Genomic DNA, 19,136 nt, shown 5'->3' on the forward strand with positions numbered 1-19,136 from the left:
CACATCACTCTTATTTCAATAGCATTTTTTGCAAAATAGGGCCCCTGGCTAGAAATCGTAAATTACATTACTGAGTCACTGTATCTGACCAGGTATATAGGACTGAACAGAGGGACAGGTTTGGCTTCTAGGTTCTCTGGACAACGGATGGAACACACCCTCAGACAAGTTTTCACTTTCAATAGAGTGTGTTGGGGGGGGGGTGTAAAAGAGTAAGTCTACCATTCAGAGGGACCTTGACAAGCTGGTGACGTCGGCCAGCTGAAGCCACAAGAAGTTCAACAACAATAAATGCACAGACCTGAAGCTGGGGGAGGTGGGGAATCCCTTGTAACAGCACAGTCCGTGGACCGACTGCCTATGTAGCAGCTGTGCAGAAAAGGACCTAACAGTCCCAGTGGACAAGCTGAACGTGAGTCAGAAACGCAGCCTTACAACAAGGAAGGCTAATCACGCACTAGGCTGTGTTAGCAAGACTGCGGCCAGCAGATCGAGGGAAGTGATTATTCCCATCTAGTCAGCCCTCATGAGGTCCTTTTAAGAGTACTGTGTCCAAATTTGGGTTCCTCAGTACAAGATGCGGACAAACTGGAATGAAGCAAACAGAAGGCCACCAAGACAGTTAGGAGACATACTGCATTAAGAGAGTCTGACAGAGCTGCCTTTGTTTAGGCAAAGAAGACTAAAGGGATCTAACTGCAGTCTTCCACTACCTAAAGGGCAGTTAGGGAAAAGCAGAGCCAAACTCTTCTCAGAGGTGCACAGCAAAAGGACAAGGGACAACGATCACAAGCTGCAACGAGTGAAATTCTGGCTGGATAGAAGGTTAAAAAAAAAATCATCACGAGAGTGATTAAGCACAGGCACAAGTGCCCAAAGAAGCTGTAGAATCTCCATTTTGGGTATTTTCAAAACTCACATATTTTCAAAGCTTGACTGGACAAGGCCCTAAGCAACCTGACTGAACTTTAAAATTGGCCCTGCTTTGAACAGAAGGCTGAACACATCCACACATAGCTTCCAACCTACGTTTTCCTATGGTTCACTTCATCAGGATGGTATCAGAATACAGTTGATTTAAGCATTTAAAAGGAAAATCGATATTTGCAAAGGGTAGTTCTCCATGCTGATCCAGGAGCTTTGACTCAGTTTACTTCACTCCGAACAAAGTGTAATTTCCCCAGAAGACAATCTATTCTACCTTTAGAACACTACAGCAAGCTTTGTCGAAAACAAGATAAATTGTTTCTATAGCATTAAATCCAGGGTGCAGTTTAAAAATAGAATTAACACTTACCCAATTATCTGGAAAGTATTTATCCACTATCTCTCTCATTTTTGCTTGCTGAGTGTGAAGAATGGAAGGGTCAAAATACAGTATCACATAGAGCATAGCAGCCTGAGTAGCCAGGGCAGTGCTGCGGTGTTCTGGTAATGGATATGCAGAAACCTAGGAAAAAGGAACAAAACAAGACATAAAATAATGCAACAATCCATTGCAAATATTATGGGGCACATTAAAAAGTACAATACATGGATACTAGAAGGCTATCTTATTTGTCACATATAAGTGTGTCCAGCTTACCTATGCAACACATTTACCACATTTATCTACAGAATATAAAACTTGACTGTAGCCATCTGCTAAATTTAATAGGCTAATATGATTATGCGGTAAATGAGTCAAAGGAAGGTTGAATCAAAGAGCTTCAGATAGACTGAAAGGACTGCTCCTGCTGAAAGGACAAATAGATATTTCTGAAGGACTGGGTATATTGTAGCTCATCTCAAACAGAAATGAGGACTAACTAACATAATCCAAGTAAAAGGCAAATAGGATACAGATCATTTAGTTAATCACAAATCACAGGCACCAGCAAGGTCAATAAGATTAAAATTATTAGGGGAAATTTCATTTTTAAAAACGTACATCGGATAACATAGTCAGGGACCTTCATATAACACAAAAGTTGGCATCAAAATCATATTCAACGAGACATAATGATCTGTCAGTAGGAAAGCTGTTCTCCACTTTTGTTTAGTAACACTCTGTTTTCCTGTAAATTTTTCTGGTTACTTTATTAAGTGAATTGTTCAGACTAATAATAATAAAAAAAAAAAAAAAAGATAGGAGGCTGCTGCCTACTGTCATCAAGAATAAGCTGCAAGTATCAAAGGAAATAACACCTTACAGACATAAGATACTTCAGTAAAATAAGCTGCATTTAATCTGTGTTTAGCTGAAGATTTCTACTTCGATCTAACTTTTTCTGCTACAATTGGGAAAAGTATATTAACTATAATTGTGCTTCGTATAGAAGCTTTGATTGACGTTTTTAATTATCAATTGTAAGCAGTACAAAACAGAGATCACAGGTTGTACTATCTTAATCTGAAGGCACACAAGCTTATTTTAATAAAGAAAACAGGTAATTTTGACTAAAAGTGTTGAAAGACTTGAGTAAGATTTGTAGATTAAGAAGTACTTTAAAAGAGCACTCTAACACTTCGCTATTCCTTATCAGTACCATACATTATGTCATAAAATTAGCTTCTTCACAACTTGCCAAAAAAGTTTTCATTTTTTGTTTGCAGAACTTTTTGCACAGCTTAAAAAATTATTACCATAAACATGGTACAGTGTCTACAGAAGCACTTTTCCTCGTATAAGTTAACATGTCTGTCTATAGTTTGAAAGTGTTTTCGATAGGGTCCTTTTAAATTAATGCTCTTGCATTTGTTTATTTCTTACGTGATTCACTGATCTTGAGATGCTGTTTTTTTAGCGTCTGTAAATGTTTTCAGCTATCCAGGCTTCACTAGAGGTGTGCCATTAATTATAGAAATAAGATCGTTTGGGCCACCCTAAAGAAAGAACCCTGCTCAAAAGTAAATGCTTTGTTGAAGCTCATTTCCAAAGAGGTCATATAGAAGAGACTATAGAGTTCAAAGAGTAATCTCTGAACATACTTTCTTTCAATTTTTATTCTTTATTCATCCAATTGTCATAGATAAGAATAGTAATATTAGTGCTTCTTTTTAGTCACATTGCCTCTTAAGGGATGATCAATCTCTTTTCAGTAACTAGAACAATGAGAATCTTTGAAGGAATTGATGAGAGTTAATAAAAGTCGCCAATCATTTATTTTTTTCTAGGCTTCACAGTTGAGTAATTTACCCAAGAAACCATTTGATACTCAATTTTAGATTCCTCTTCTGTCTCACGCTAACTTACCTGGTTATAAATGTCATCTGATCGTAAGCGGCCAATAACCATGCTGATGAACGTTTCACTTATGGGTACCCTGCTGAAGTAACTCTCAGGGTAGTTTGGAGGCCTTTTAGCTCCAGGCTGGCTCGAGTACCCAGTGCTTCGAAGCAGTTTACAAATATCATCTAAATTGGAATCAGCAGAGGATCGGGCTGCGCTGTTTTCAAAAAGGAAAAAAAAATTAAGCTGTACGACCTGACTATTTCCTCCTCTCCTTTTCCTCCTAACCCTGCCTTTGTCTCCAAGAAAGTAATCAGATAGTAAGGTTTGGGAGACTTTTGTATGCTTACTTCCTGAACATAATTTTCACCATATTACAGAAGGACACTGACAAGTGCCCATACTGGAATCCCGGATAAGCGTACAAAACACAAACAAACAAATCCAAGAAAACGTTGTTCAGGGACAGAAACGACTACAGTTGCATTCAGAAGAGGTTCATTTGTCCATGCCCCACCTTTTCTGAATTCCCCTTCTTGCTCCATTCCTGTATTTCAGAGTTAAGGAATCCTTTGTCATTACACACTTGACAGCCATAAGCACAGCCAAAACACGTACAGGGTGCTCCCTTTTTTAGTTGCATTATTTGTGAAAGAGTTTGCACCGATATTCTCGGCGATTCTAGCTGTGATAAAGCAGTGCTGACAGCCTGCCCTGGAAATCTCGTTATCAGTTTGACTAATCAAGCTCTCTGACTACAAGAGGTTTGACTGTCTAGATGCTCGGGACTTTTCAGAGATTTGCTCCAACATTTGGGAATATCTGATGCTTTCAAAGCAGATACTTGTAGCTTCATGCGAAAGTTTATTTGTCAGTGGCTTTCAAATCTCTGTTGTGACAGCATGAGAAATCTGTGGCCCAAGTTTTGCAGCCAGATGTGCAAAAGCAGCTAATGCAAGGAGCTCTACTGACATTCAGACAATGATGCAGATTTATAAGGGTCTATCCGTATGGACCAAACGGTCAAAACGGTACCAATATTTCTGTTTATCTTAATTCAATGAGTTAACTGAACATACTGCATGTTACACTCTTTCAGCTTTTGAGTTCTTCTGAATACCAATCCACATTACCTGTATCTGTAGTAGGAAACCAACATTCTTTCTCTGACCTCTCCTTCAATCTTCTGGTCAATGACCAATAGCATGACTCCATATAAATAGAGTGCTTCACACTGTTAAGGAAAAAAACAATCAGAAAGAAATCAAATTAATGCAGTTTTGTAGCAACATCTGAAGACAAACAAGTGGTGACAAACTAACACAATGCAAACTATGTATATAGTCAATATAGTATGAAAAAATGGCAGGGCTGTAGACTTTGGGGCTTTGACTGCCTCAGATTGAGCCATAGCATTTCAATGTATGTGGTAAGTTTAAACCTTTGTCCATTCTTGAGACTAGATGTAAACAAAATAGACGCCAAAATATATCTGGAATTAAACTCGTTGGTTCATTTTCTACTATTACAAAACTCTTGAGTACTTACCAGAAGCTGTTTTCCATCTTCATTGAGGAGGACAGTTTCTAATGTTTGCTGAATGTAAATTCCTTCATTGAGGTCATCTAAATACCTAGGAATCATACCAAAAAATTGGTCATTGACTATTTTGCTCTTAAAGCATGCGTCCCCAGAAATCAACTGGCCAATTTTCACGCAAAGTCAGCAGACACGTCAATCACTCGTCCAGCGCAAGCAGCACACACAGGTTTTACACACAACAAAGAACAGATACTCTAATATGAAATGAGAGGCTGGAACTCGTAGCTAGGGTCAACCAGCTGGCAAATCCTCCTTCAATTTGCTAATGCTGTATGGGAAAGATACCGAAGGAACTCTGTAACTTAACAGCTAACAAATCAATCTCTTAACCTTCGCATGGCAGGACACAGCCTGAGAACAAAGTAGTCCTGGAAAGGAAAAGCTTTTTTTTCCTCCTTAAAATTTAGTAAAACTATCATATTCTCAGATTATCTCCAACAACAGCTACGGGAAATACCTTAAATTTATCTTAATTGCAGTTTGAAAGGCAGAGCTATAAATAAAATATTTCATCTTGATTAACAGATGATTTCTTCTTATTACAGGGTTTTCTAGTAAACTGCTTATTACCACAATGAGCTCAAGCTTTTTACCTAAAATCAACAACAAAAGCAATTCTTAGACTTCACACTCTCTTGCACCTCTTCCTTAAGGTTTTTTCATAAACCTTTCCTACCGTTTTGACAAGAGTAACAAACTTGAGACTATGGTAACTCCACTGAAAAATTAAATTTAGGAAAACAATACCAATGAAAGTTAAAGAAAAAATACTATCTGATTCTGTTCAATAATACGGAGTTTCTTTTCATTCATAAATCTTCAGGACAATCTCTCAGATAAAGAAGAATTAGCTCTAGCTTACGTTTATGGAAATAAAGTAGAGATGTTAAATGTTTTCAGGTCGTAGATTAAGCTGGTATGCAACAACAAGAGTAAAAGTTAGTGCCCAGTCCAGCAAGCCAGGTTTCCCAGTGCATACGAACACGATTCAAGGGCAAGCACTGAGTCTCCAAGGAAAAAGTTTCCAATCATTAAGATTAAACAGTACTGTAGTCTTTAAGAAACTCTAAATATCATTAAAAAACTATACCTGTTTAAATCTACAATGTATTTATGAACACTCTGAAAAGCTAGATAAAATCTTGTCAAAATTTCAATGTTGTTTTCACGAAATTCTTCATCTAAATCCAGTAACTCAGGCTTGGCTTCCAGCTTGCCTTCACACGCCTCAGGCCCCTAAGAAAGAAAATTCATATTTAAGAGACAATATTTGATTGTGTCTGTGACAGTCTTCAGTAGGACAAAGAATATACATGACCACTAGCATGTATGTAATGACAGAATTAACTGTTATTACTAAAATAAGGCACCTGCAGTTTTCCAAGCTACTTCATGATTAAACGGTGATCCCATAATGATGAATTCTACATTTTGCTACAATCTATGATTATCAATACGATAACACTTTGGGTAAAATTCTGACGCATCTGAAACCACCATGTGCTTTACCACGGACTCTTTTTAATGGCAGCTATCTCCTTTCTGGAACTTTTTCCTTTACACATTTGATCTGTTTGATTTCTCAAACAGAATCCAGAACATGAAGGCCTCACAGATAAGTTGTCAGCTTTGTACCTTCTCATACATTTAAACTCCTTGCAAGTATTAAACCTACGTGAGAGTTTTGACAAATTCTAGACCTAGGTCTGTGCTAGTCCCCAAAACTGGCACAGAAACCGTGTAATTAACAACTGTGTGGGAACAAGGGGAGAGGAAGACGAGCCTGACTTTCTGAAAGAAATGGTTCAAACTGTTTTAACCATTTGCTGCTGTCAACTCACCACCTTTCAGTCCTATCACTAACAGTTAACTGAAACTGTTATTAAACATCATTCCACAGAACACTTACATGGCATGAGATCACGACTTAAAAGGATTTTGTGAACAGGAACTCCATAAAAATCACTTAAAATAGGCTTAAAAATTAAATGTCAAGTCTAACACCTGGCTGACAACTTCTTAGTGGTTTTAAAAATGCTCTTCTATTTCTTTTTTTCTATGAAATGGCCACGTGAAACAAAGCATAAAAGCAGGCCCCAAACTGACTATGAAGCTTAAATGCACAAAGTAAATGGACTGATTTTCAAAATCTCAAATCTCATCACCTGATTTTAAGCATCATGATTGCAGGAATGGAGTGCTCATGGTGTTAATATCTGTAAATTCATGAAAGCCTGGTTTACAAGCATGTCTTTTATTGATTTTGTTGCAATTAGGCTGAAAAGCAACAGCAGTATCTTGCTTCTTAAACATTCAGGAATCTTCCAGAATAAATGTATTTCTGGCCAGTTACAACTTGACAATGTAAGAGCAAAGAGGTATTTGTATAAAAAAGGCTTGTAAAAAAATCTACATCTAAAGGTAATTGGGAGATCACCTGTGCTCAGGATTTTCCGAGCCCAAAGTACTCAGAATTTGCAATGCAAAAAAGATCCACAAAAAAACTCCAGCCCCCTTAAATGTTGCTGAAACAGTAACGTCTCTTTTATTGTACAATCTAAATGGAGAAAGTCAAATTACATCATCTGTAGAGTTCCTTGCAAATCATGCTAGAGAATGACAGAGGGGAAAAAAGTACTGCAAGAATCTTAGTTCTGTAAGAAAAATGAGACCTTTTCACGGACGCTACTCTTTAATTTATCTGTTGATTCAGTGCTCATGGACAAGCACCATGAATGAACAATCACAGTACTGTCAAACAGGAAAGCATAAAGCCGTTTGTATGGCTGCAAAGAAAAGGCTACAGATAACCAAAGGAAGACAGGCATACTGTGCCACAGAAAAACAACCAAGTGCTTAGGCTCAGAGCTTGCTGGTGAAAATGCAATTTTAAGTTTACTCAGGAAACAGTAATTAAAACCCCCCCAAATCCAATACTCAAATGTCATATAATCAGTCTTCTTTGAAACTCAAGGCCAGATGACTCATCAAACATTTTCAAAGCTGTATCAGGGACTGCTTTTGTATGTATGTATTTAAAGCTGTCCCATTTCCTGCCCTAAAGCTCAGTGCAGGTAGTGGTTGTACTTCTATTCTGCTTAGGGAGCTAAGCACACAATCTTCACTAGTCTGCTTCTGCTCAGTGAAATAAATAAGGTCAGGCTGAGTACCATCAGAAGCGTATAAACACAAGACAGCCCAGAAGAGGAGTGCTAGTATGCGAGCACATCCCATTTAGTATCTTAGTTTGGTGCATTTTTGGTAAATACTGAGTAAACAGGAAATTATCTTAGTCAATTCCGATGAACGTTAGCAACTAACATAACAGTAACTGTTTCCACACTTGTGAGGACATTAACACCCTTAGGCTTTCGCCCTTAGTGAAACACCCTTAGGCTCACCCGGACAACGATACTTTGAAGAGAAGTTTCACAATAAAAGAAAAGGATTTACCTTAAAATAACTGAAATCGAATATGATATCCCCATACTTCTGTTGATCAGCCTTGTCCTTGAGCCTGAAAACACCAGGAATAAATTCAGAAAGTCTCAGAAGTTCTGCAATGATGGCATTTCCACAGGAGACAATCCTAAGAATGGCCTGACCACAAAGATTATTTTCAGCTAAAAAATCAACCATTGTGGAGCTGAATGTGACCGCGTAGCAACAGTCCTGCAGTCTGCTCCCGAATGTTAGTCTTCAGGTTATTTGAAGAAGAACGTCTAATGAGAAAAGTTGCTGTTCCATTAATAGTACCTGTAAAAACAAAAACATACACATTTTGAGTGTTTCATAGTTATACTTCTGATAATTTATTCTATAGGGTTTTTTAAGCACACGATTAAATCTTACGCTTTATGAAATCTAAACGCTCCATGTTTTGTCCAAATGAAAACAACAGACTGAATTTACCTTCAACATATATGCAGTTTTGGCTCAGTCACCTGTGTGATCAGGCAAGAAATAATAGTGTGATCTTTTGTACTAGAAAATTTTAAGGTAACTATTAAAGAATGAAACAATCACAAAAACTGAAGCAATTGAGGCCATGCAGCAGACGGCAGCAAGGAAAGCACAAACTAGTACGGTACAAGACGCATGTTGGAACAAGGGAGAATCCAATAGCAAATGGAAAGAACATAGCTCCACTGCTTTATTTATTGCTTAAGGGAGAGCTTTTGTACTGTGGTTGCATTTCCTGGCCACATTTTTATTTATGGGCATTTTTTGCTGAAAGATCTGGAATGCAGCATGGCTAAAAATAAGCTGCTTTTTAATTCTGAAACATTTATGGGAGGTTATGAGCTGACTTCACTTTTTTTTTTTTTATCAAAAACCTTCTAAACCACTGAGTTACATTTAAGTTGACGAGGCATTTTCCGATCCCAGTCTGTCTCAAAATGCACACCAGGAGCCTCGTCTTCCTGCTACGCATGGAGGAAAGCATCGCTAGCACAACAAGCTCTGCTCTGCAAAGTCCCGCGCAGCTCCCAGACCCAAGTGAACAGGACCGGGCTTTAATTTACATCTCATCCCCCTCCAGTAACCTGATTCATCAGGCCACAGCGTGATTTCTTGACCGAATGGGACGTTAAAAATATGGGAGAGCCTGCAGACAGCTCCTGAAGTTGCACAAAAGCCATTTCCAGCGCGGGCGAGCCTCACCGAGGAGGACAGGCCGCCGTTTTAACTCCCTTTTCGACAGGCTCCTCCGAGACGCCAACGGCCCCCCTCAATGTCTGAACCTCCCCCCCCCCCCCACCCCCGCCCTGGAGCAACGGCCGCGCCGCGAGACCAACGGCCGCCCGCGCCCTAGGAACGGCCGCGCCGCGAGACCAGCGGCCGCCCGGCCCCGCTCAGCCCCGCCGCGGGCTAAGCTCTCGCCTCCCCGCTCCGGCGCCAGCCGCGACCTCCCCGGGATGCCGCCCCCGCTCGGCGGCGCTTACCGTCCCCGCGGCTAACGCGGTGAGCGGCGGCGAAGGGCGGACGGAGGAGGCTGCTCCGCTCCGCCGGCAACGGGCGAGCGGGCGGGGACGGCGGGCGAGGCGCAGCCCTCGGCGGAGCGGCCGCGGCAGGTGAGACGCAGGCAGCGGCGAGGAGGCGGCGGCGGCGGCGGCGGCGCCCAACCCTCCCATCACATGACAGCGCGCCGTCATGTGCCGAGGCGCCGGCTGATGAGGCGGTTCCGCCGGCGGCCTGTCCCGCCTGCCCGCGGCCGAGCGCGGCTGCCGCCGTAGAGGGTCGGCGCGGGGGCCGCCTCTGAGAGGAGCCCCTTGAGGGCCGCGGCGGCTGGGACTAGGTGAGCGGCTGCGGCTGCGGAGGGGCCCGCTTCGGCCGCCCCCCCCTTCCTCCTCCTCCTCCGGCAGGGCGCGGAGTGCGAGGGAGGGCCTGCGCGGCCCTGTTCTCCGGGCAGCCTCCTGCCCGGCGGGGTGGGCCCGGGGGCCGCTGCCCCGGCCCGTGCGCGGCTGGCACGGGGCGGCTCGGCGGGTGTTGGGGCTGCGAGGCGGGCGGCTGGCAGAGCGGGGCTCCCTGCCCCCAGGGCTCTTGTCCCCAGCTCTGCGGCGGCGAAGTAGCGTCTCCGTGGCACAGTGACCGTTGTAGGAGGTAGAGATCGATACTATTAATGAGCCCTGATCAGCTGTAGATCTTGCGTTTTGTCTCCTTTTCAAAGTTTGGAAGAATAGAGCAAAGGGAAGTTAGGTCGTTTGCTCGAATCTTAAAAATTGGTGGCAAAATTGAAACTTTAACCTTTTAGGGCTTCTGCTTTGCGGTCTTCTATTTTATTGTTGAAAGAAAAAACTGACCAGCCAGTCTCACTTGGCTCTCCTTTATGAATCTTGGTTTTGCTCATTGTATTTCCCAGAAGATGAAGGGTGGGGGTTGCAAGCTTAAGTGCTTCATTGATGCACCCAGTGAAGACCTTCATGGCAAAAGAGAGTGCCTTAAAGAAACTGCTCAAAACCCTGTTCCACTGAGGAAGTTGCCCTTTCCTCTAAAGGCAGCATGAACAGCTTCCAGCTGTAAGTTACACTTGAAGAATTAACTTTAAAAAAATTGAAAAGGAAGTCTGTGCTTGGGGTCATCAACTATTTCTATCAAGTTTAAGCTTTTGTTTAAAAAAAAAGAGTCTGTCTATGGGTACTTAAATTATCTGCCAAAACACAAATTGTGATGAAGCTACCAATGTGATGGTATGATTTAGTGTTGTACGTAACTTCAGTTCCTGTATACTCGGTGTTCCCCCATGTTTCAGAAGAAGGAAGAAGCCTTTTTAACTTTTCATTGTTATTTTTTTTTCAGATTCCTGTCTTTCACAGTGTGTGTGTTTGAAATTTCCAAAAGAACAGCAGACTTGCTCAATGAATGAGATTTACCAAGTTCAAGAAGTGAATTAGGTTCTCTCTGTTAATTTTGATACACTGAATGGGCCCAGAAGGATAAAAGCGCTAATATGCATTTACGTGACTTAACAGTGTATGAAGTTTGCATTACCGAGGTTCAGTATAAACACTCTTGGTGAAATGGCAAACAGCTGCTTTAAAAAAGTAGGTTAAAAAATTTAGTGTAACAGCCTAAAGCATTTGTTATTAAATTAAGCTTTAAGAGCATCCCTTTCCATTACTTTCAAGAAGTTCTCTAAGAAACTTTTTCCTTGTCTTCTGTTATCAGATCACCAGTCTCTTAAATGGTATTTTAGATAGCAATTGCTGTATTTTGGTGGGGAGATTAGGAGAAGAGATGAGCTGGAGCTATTGAAGATTGCAGCCTCCTTTATGACAAGATGCACCTTTAGCAGCGGGGAGAGAGAGAGAGAGAGAGAGAGAGGAAAGCTGCTCATATACATTTTAGAAGTTCAAGTTGTCATGAACTTGAACAGCTGTGTTGCTAAAAGGCTGTTGTAAGCTCGTGTCCTCAGAACAGTGTCATAAAAGATAGTCTTGAGTGGCCAAGCACATTTTTTAAAGAGAAAGAAGAAAAAAATAGGGAAAAAAAAACTGTAAGAGAGGAAAGAAGGTGGCAGGAGAAATTCCAGTCTCGTAATCTGCCTGACATTCATGTGGAAGATTGCAGTGCTGTGCAGATTAGGATGAGTGTAAGACATAGTTCTGGAATCCCAGGTAAAGTAGTAAATGTGAGACAGAGCCTCGGATATAAAGTTTTGTGCTTTCTATTTAGATACTATCCTGATTTCTGTTGGATTATAGCCTGTGAAAGGGAGTAATCCATAGAATGACTCATCTCCTTGTTACTCTGCATACTAGATGCATCTAACTTGGGATGTACCCCAATTTTGGTTTTGGATTTCATTTCTCCCCTCCCCAGTATAGTCTCAATATAGTCCCTGATAATACCAGTTATTGTTTACAAGGCCTAATGCAGTATTTCTATCTATTTAAGACTTTTGTTTTTTATAATCAATTGTTTGCCTAAAGCTGACCAGAATTTTTCTAACTTCCTGCAACTTGAAGTATAAAATTCAGCATTCAACATGTGTCTTTTACTAGCTACATGTTGTCTAGGCAAATTATAGCAGAGAACAAAAAAGGAAGAGCAGAAGATGGAACTTCTGAGAAGAGACCACCGACTGATGTGGAAAGTATGATTGATTCAAGTTATAGGGACAGTGTAAGCAATGCTACTTGAAGGTCATGTTAATGACAGAGGAAAAGGAGTTAGTCCTAGCAAGGATGTTGGTCTGTAGTGGAAAGGAAGTAAAGGTGGTAAAGAGCACAGACATGAGTCTTGTGTGATTTAGTGTTCTGTTCCAATAGAATATTGGTAATATAAACTAAATTTGTGACATCTTTGATGGAAATTCTTAACATTTGTAAGGTAGGCTTTTACTTAAGAAATAGTATTAGGTAACTTTCTGCTAAATACATTCTTAGAACAGTTACCATTTATTTGATTTTTTTTTTCTTCTTTTTCTGAGGGCTGGCTGTTTGTTGAAACAGGCTTGTAATTGGGTGAGGCTCAATTTGATGGAAGAAGTCATATTCTTACTAGCCTAATTGCAAATATATCTAGAAAACAGACAAGTTTTTGGGTACTCTTTCTTTGGAGCTGAAATAGAGCAGAAACTTTCAAGCTAACATAATCCTTGAGTATTTCGGTCTCACTGTGCTATAGCAATAGGAATGAGAAGATGAAAAACTGCAAGCTGCTGTTTGTGGTGTAGTTTTGATTAGTGTTGAATAGGAGGGGGGGTTGAAATCCTCTAGTGAATCACATTTCTACTCGTGCCACTGACTGAACTTTCTCTGACATTTTGGGAGCTGAGATTTCATCCCTGTTCTCTGATGTTTGAGGAGCCCTGTTACAGCTCTGTGTTTAGCTATCTGTACTTCTGTTTTCTCTTCCAAATGCGCTGTGTGTAAACTGCATTCAGAATGTTATATCTGTTATTTCTAGACTAATGGTTTCAAGATGCCAGGGGGTGCAACAATCTCATTCAACTGTGTGGATTCTTCTCTTTCATCTTTGAAAAACTGCCAGTCTTACATTAACACTGGAATGGATATTGCTACTCGTGTTGCCCTTGACCTTGTGGAAAGTCTCAGTAAGTAATTCCTTTGAGTATATTATCTTGCTTATATTGCTTCCTGAACTTTACAGATGGGTCCTAGGCCTACGTATTTTGACTTAGTTACAGTCAATATCTACTTCATCATAGAAACAGCAGCTCTTCTGGATAGTTCAGAGTGTTACCATTCCAATCACTTCACTGTCTTAAGTGATAAATTCAGTGAAAGTATAAACACCAAGTAACATTGTCCCGGCTTTTGTAACACTTTTAAAAGACTAATTGCATTCCAGTGTTTGTTATCTTACAGCCTTGTAGAAACTTTAACAGTGCTGAAACGGATGGACAAAGCCTTTTAAGCGGGTGAATAAAATGACTTTTCGTTCTAACACTGCTACTTTGTGTGTGTTTTATTTAATGTTTAGGGCAAGATACGTTAAAATAATACTATTGATTTTGAGTACAAAAATTGAGACATGTGCAAGAGATGTAATTTTTCTGAATAGTGTCTCTTTTCCTGCTGAAAATTAGGCTGATTTAGGGTGCTTCAGTTTGGACACTTGCAAACAGAAGTACTCTAAATCTGTAATCACTTCTGACAGTCTTGTCATTGCTGTTTTACAGCAACAGGTGCATTGCAGAATTGCTTTTCAAAGACAAGTATTTGGCCTCCTATTGCTACAACTCTTGGATCTACTGTAAAGTTTTCTCTAGGAAAAAATTAAACCTTCCAAGCTCCAAAGCCCTAAATGATAGTTTTAATTATGAGTGGAGACTGAGAGTCCTCTAAAACAACATAATTGCTGTCTTGCTCTCAACTAAGCCAAACTCTATATAAAATCAGAATGAAATTTTCTGTTTGTATACTCTCTCTCTCCGACCTTTTTATCCATATTACTGTCAGAGGTAATTGATGCCCCTTTTCAAAAGTGGTAGAGGAGACGGAAAGCTTATCTAAACAGTCAGCTGGGAATTTCCTTTGCAGTAAAACTGGTATAACCAGTTCTGTTTCCTCTCTGCATTTGAAGTTACCATCTGTCCTACTTTGCCGTAAGTGATACATGGAAATTTGCTGACTGTACTGAATTCCGGTAATCCCAAGACCTCAGAATGAGCCACAGAAGGTAGTTATTGGCAACAAAAGCTAAAAGCTGTGATTAATTTCACCTTTCAGCAGAAGTCAAATCAAGTCCCTGTTGCCATTCACATTTTGAAAGGCGGAAGGCAACTCAAACTCCTCTATGAAGGTTTGCGGCTGAAGGTGTGTGCCATATGCTTCTAGATAATTTTGTTATCTTCCTCACTTACCAACTTCTGGCATATTCATTTTAATTATAACCTCCAAATTATTTTGACTTTTCAGTAACCAAATGGGCCATATTTAGTGTCCTATCAAGAGAGGAGATCACTCTTGAAATTTCTATGGTCAGTGCTAATGGCTAAGTTATTTCATAGAACTGATTTTATTTTGGCATGAGAATCTTCCTTGTGGAATCATGACTGTAAACTATGAAGCACCACATCTTTTACATAGTGTTCCCTTGATCTACAGAAAAGGTATTCCAGGCTATTATTTGTTGCGTAAAGACGTTACAGTTCCTCTCAATTTGGTCTGGTATTACCTTGTTGACGCTTTATTTAAAGTAGTTCTCTTTCACACCACCTCTGTTTTTTTCCTTGCTGATGTAAATACATGTGTACATATAACAATTCTATCACTTTTGGGGGTTTCTTTTGTTTGTTTTTTGTTTTTCTAGCCAAATGAGCAAAGCTCCCTTACCTTTCATTTTAAGGTTTGGTTTTTCACTCCACTGACCGCTTAAATGTCATCTTCATATGTTCAACTTAGAATTCAAGTTGTTTTGTTCCATATAAATGCCATCGGGAAAGATACAGGGTTTCTGTGGCAAGATCTATTTTTGCTAAACACTATATTTTTGTTTTTTATAGTGTTTTAGAATCAGGATTGTTGAATCTGCCTGACTTGACTGTTTAATTCTTACCTCCAACTCATATGTGGCAGTTTCTGTATCTGTAGAATTATTACCCATCTATTCTACTTTGCCTTCCTGTTCCAATGCAAAGTATTCATTCAATTTTGAGCCAGCCTTAGGTTATATGCTGCTGCGTTCTTGTTGCTGTCCCATTTGCAGTTTTTTCTTCTTTCTTTCAAAAGATCATCTGGCTGCTGACAGGTTTTGTTGCCAGGCTTTGTAGTAGCAAAGAATTATATTGTGATTATAAAGTAATAACTTTCTTCACCAAGCACTCTTTCTGGGAAGGTATTTGTTTCCTTTGGACTTTCTTAGGTCTGGGGTTCATATATTTGACAACTCTGCTTTTTGGGAATAATACTGAGATAAAATTTTCTCAGGAAGTACGTGAAAGAAGTTGCATTTACATCTGGAGGTAAATAGCTGGAAGGGCAGATAAAGTTAGCATAATAAGTGGTATTGGTTTCTTCTCTTAAGTGCTCTCCTCTAAGAGCTCAATCCTGAAAACTTTCAATGTTAAGCATATTTATTAAATCGTACCAAGTAGTATTGCTGGGCTGGCTACTGGTTAAGGCAGTAGCGTGGAGGTACCTCCCATAAACCTACCTGATACTAAAGTAGACTTTTTTTTCTTTTTATGAAGGTCTAACTGAATTACTGTTCCTGACTTTCTTAGGTATAGTAGTGGGTTTGCTCTGATGTTGTATTCAAGCTGCTTTCTATAGAAGTCTAGGCAGCAAATGCCATACTTTTTTAAGAGTAAGCAGTCATTCATGAAAGAACCTGTGTATGGTTTTCTAACTTCAAACCTCTAAGCTTGAAAGCTAAGAAATATAAATTAACAAATGTAAGTTGTCTTTGATAGGCTTAACGTGCTTTTATGGTATGCCAATTTTGAGGGTGTTTCCCTGTTAAGTAAAATCACTTAGTGCATATTAGCAACTCTCAAGCTAGAAAGATCATCTTTGGTTTCTGACATGCTTAGTGGAAAAGGATATGGAGTACACTTCTAACGGATGTAAATCTGAAACAGTTCAGTGTTTCAGCGCTTTTGTATGCATCTAAGCTATAAAGCAACTACATGACTCTTCAGGTGGAGAGAAAATCAAAGCTCACTAGGGGGCAGGAGAAGACAGGAAGTAAGCGGTACTTCCGTAAAGTTACAAATGCATAGGAAAGAAACTGGCTTTTTTGCTGTGACTGTTGATCTGGCTGTGAGTAGCCGGTAATCCTCTCCAGTTGAATCATCCAGAGAGCAAAGAACTATTACACTGGTTAGGGAAGTTATTAAAAACCATTCAGAATGATTGTGAATTTATGCTATTTAAACAGATGGTGGTAGTGTTACATGGAATGAAGAGGGAGTGAAACCACTTGTTAGATCATGCTGCCAGAGAGCTGCTGATAGGAAGAGGTGCTAGACCTGTGGGCAGGAATTGGCTCAGGGTATTCAGTGATTTATAGTAATCTTGCTAGTACTTCATCCTTACCTTTCTTCAGGTGATCTCAGATGCTTTGCAAACACTGGTTAAGCCTCTCAGCTCTCTGTGAGGTAGATAATGATTACTTATACCACTACTGAAATAAAACAATCTTTTGAGTGAATAATGACTGCTGTTTAAAAACATGCTGTAAATATGTAATAATCCAAAAGAGCAAAATAATTTTCCTTTGTCTAAATGAAGCAACAGAGACTGACCAGAGAGGATAGGTACTTATTTGAGTTCAGGGACATCAGATTAAACTGCTTATTCATGAATAAATAGCACAATAGATCTTTCACACCTTTATTTTGATATAATGCTTGAAAGTTTCAGAACTGAGTGAAACGTTGGCTTTTCCTTTAAACAGTGATTTCATGTGGAGAGTGCCTGTCACTGAACTGAGACTACGCTATCTCTCAGCATCTTAATTTGTTTTAGTTAGCTGGCATACGCTTATTGACTCGCTGCAGTCCTGCTTAAAGACGAGAATTTAACTATTTCTGAGTAAAGATGGCATTGCTGCAACCCAGTGTATATACTGATGCTACCATTGATGGCTGTGCTGCTGTAGTTATGTATACTGGGCTTTGGATATGGAATAAATATATATTCATTGTATTAAAAATGAACACTTGTGCTCTTCACAGTTAACTTGCATGAGGCAGTGACTTTCTGGCAATAACAAATGAGTCTTTTAGTTTGGATACTTATGGCTGTCAGGTTTGGGGTTCGTTCTTTGTTTTTTCTCCTGAGCGTTAACTGTGCTCAGAGCTGCTGGTATTTTTCTTTATGGCGTTTGACTCTGTTCTGGAAAGATAAAATATCTCACTGGACGCAGTTATTTGCAGGAATACCTACAAGTATTAGAGAAAATGATGGAGGAGGAAGGATTCAATCAAATAATTAAATGTTTTAGCTCTGCAGTAAATATTGGACTGCAATAAAAGTGAGGGAATCGGTTTCACTGGTATAAATTGCAGTTCAAATGATTTGAAGGTCTAAAGATTTATAAACTCTGATGATATCTTCCTGTTATTTTGAAATGTAGGACAGAATCTAGTCTAATTCTCTGTGACTTTGGGTGAGTTCATTTTACTACTTTCTGCAAAATAATAATACTAATATAAAGCAATGCTTTCCCATTTCACATGAGTGGAAAGGTTTAAGACTCAGTATTTCTAAGGAGATTCACTCGCATCTCTCCTTATGCACATAGTTTTCCTGACCTGCATTTGCAGTCTGAGTAGTAGACTTAGAATGATTTCTGCCCATTTAAGCCTTATTAAATGTTGTGAGATGTTTTGGGAATCCTAGTGAGAGGTAATAGGGAAGTCTGAAATGTCCGTGAGGCCTCTAATGATAAAAACACTCACAATTTGTGCCTCACTTGACACTACCTCCCCTTTCTTTTGTGCCCCCTGCATCTTGTTCACTGCTGCTGCACTCTGGAGAGAAATCTTCAGTAAACATTAACCACAGTGATCCCCAAGACCCTTTCGTCTAAGGAATCCACTGTGCACAGGGTGCTGTGGGGATGTTTAGACTCCTGTAAGACAGGAGTGTAAGACACTGCGAAGATTGTATTCATCCATTAAGAACTTTGATCTAGTCCTGTATACATTTTTGCAAAGAATTCACTAGTGTTAAATACTTAGGTTAGGCTTTGAACCTTTATGAACATGTACGATCTCTAGCAAAATAAGGCAACAGTACTGTTCAGGGTTTCTGTTACCTGCTCTTAATTTAGGTGGATCTGATCTTGAAAACCTTTTATTTTTCAGTTAACTTTGTTGATGTCCGTGAAGTTACGTTGATGATTAAGATTTGTCTGTCCACTGAGAATTTGCAGACTTTTAGCACAGCGATGGCAAATAGACAAAATTGAGAAATATTCTGTAAAATGTTAAGGATATGTATCTAGGGATGAAAATTAGTTTCACCAAACTGCATATCAAAGGGAAACAGATGATTTGAAAACTACTTTTTTTTTTTATAATGAGTTAAAACGAAAGCTAACGTTTGTGTTCGTCTCAGTCTTTCTGCTGATTATCATTATATTTAGATGCTGACAATTGTCTAAAGGTCATATTTTTCTCTGCTTCCAAAAATAGCCTTGTAGTATAAAAACATTTTAAACCGTTACAACCACATAAGCAGGAAAACGGACTGTGTATAGTTGGCTTTGGTATGTCCTGTCCGTGCTCAAAATACTCATGGATGTTTTGTGTCCCAGCCCAACGAAGCACTGTAGGAAAGCATAAATTTAAATACTTGAATGATCCACCGACTTTTGGAGTGATCTGTGTGTTTTAAAGCTTAAG

The 19,136-nt window shown here is 39.7% G+C and overlaps 2 protein-coding genes across 6 annotated transcripts in view; one reads left to right on the forward strand and one right to left on the reverse strand.

The window, feature by feature from the left end:
* WASHC5 (WASH complex subunit 5) overlaps positions 1–9,953 on the reverse strand; it is a 29,145-nt gene extending 19,192 nt beyond the window's left edge. The window contains exons 1-7 of the mRNA XM_068933265.1: positions 9,760–9,953; positions 8,267–8,569; positions 5,904–6,049; positions 4,760–4,844; positions 4,345–4,445; positions 3,236–3,428; positions 1,298–1,450 (exon numbers count right to left, since the gene is read on the reverse strand). Coding sequence (XP_068789366.1) covers positions 1,298–1,450; positions 3,236–3,428; positions 4,345–4,445; positions 4,760–4,844; positions 5,904–6,049; positions 8,267–8,452 — 864 coding nt within the window. The 5' untranslated portion in view covers positions 8,453–8,569; positions 9,760–9,953. The remainder of the gene's footprint in view (positions 1–1,297; positions 1,451–3,235; positions 3,429–4,344; positions 4,446–4,759; positions 4,845–5,903; positions 6,050–8,266; positions 8,570–9,759) is intronic.
* Positions 9,574–19,136, forward strand: part of NSMCE2 (NSE2 (MMS21) homolog, SMC5-SMC6 complex SUMO ligase) — a 129,282-nt gene continuing 119,719 nt past the window's right edge. Inside the window, exons 1-3 of one of the 5 annotated variants that reach the window (XM_068933267.1) lie at positions 9,969–10,112; positions 11,114–11,358; positions 13,226–13,373. In XM_068933267.1, coding sequence (XP_068789368.1) covers positions 11,290–11,358; positions 13,226–13,373 — 217 coding nt within the window. In that variant the 5' untranslated portion in view covers positions 9,969–10,112; positions 11,114–11,289. Of the gene's footprint in view, positions 10,113–10,280; positions 10,418–11,113; positions 11,359–13,225; positions 13,374–19,136 lie in introns of those variants that run through there. The other 4 variants (XM_068933270.1, XM_068933271.1, XM_068933269.1 and 1 more) reach the window with 4 other exon arrangements.

Source organism: Struthio camelus, chromosome 2 (assembly GCF_040807025.1).
Source record: "Struthio camelus isolate bStrCam1 chromosome 2, bStrCam1.hap1, whole genome shotgun sequence".
NCBI classification, from domain to species: Eukaryota; Metazoa; Chordata; class Aves; order Struthioniformes; family Struthionidae; genus Struthio; species Struthio camelus.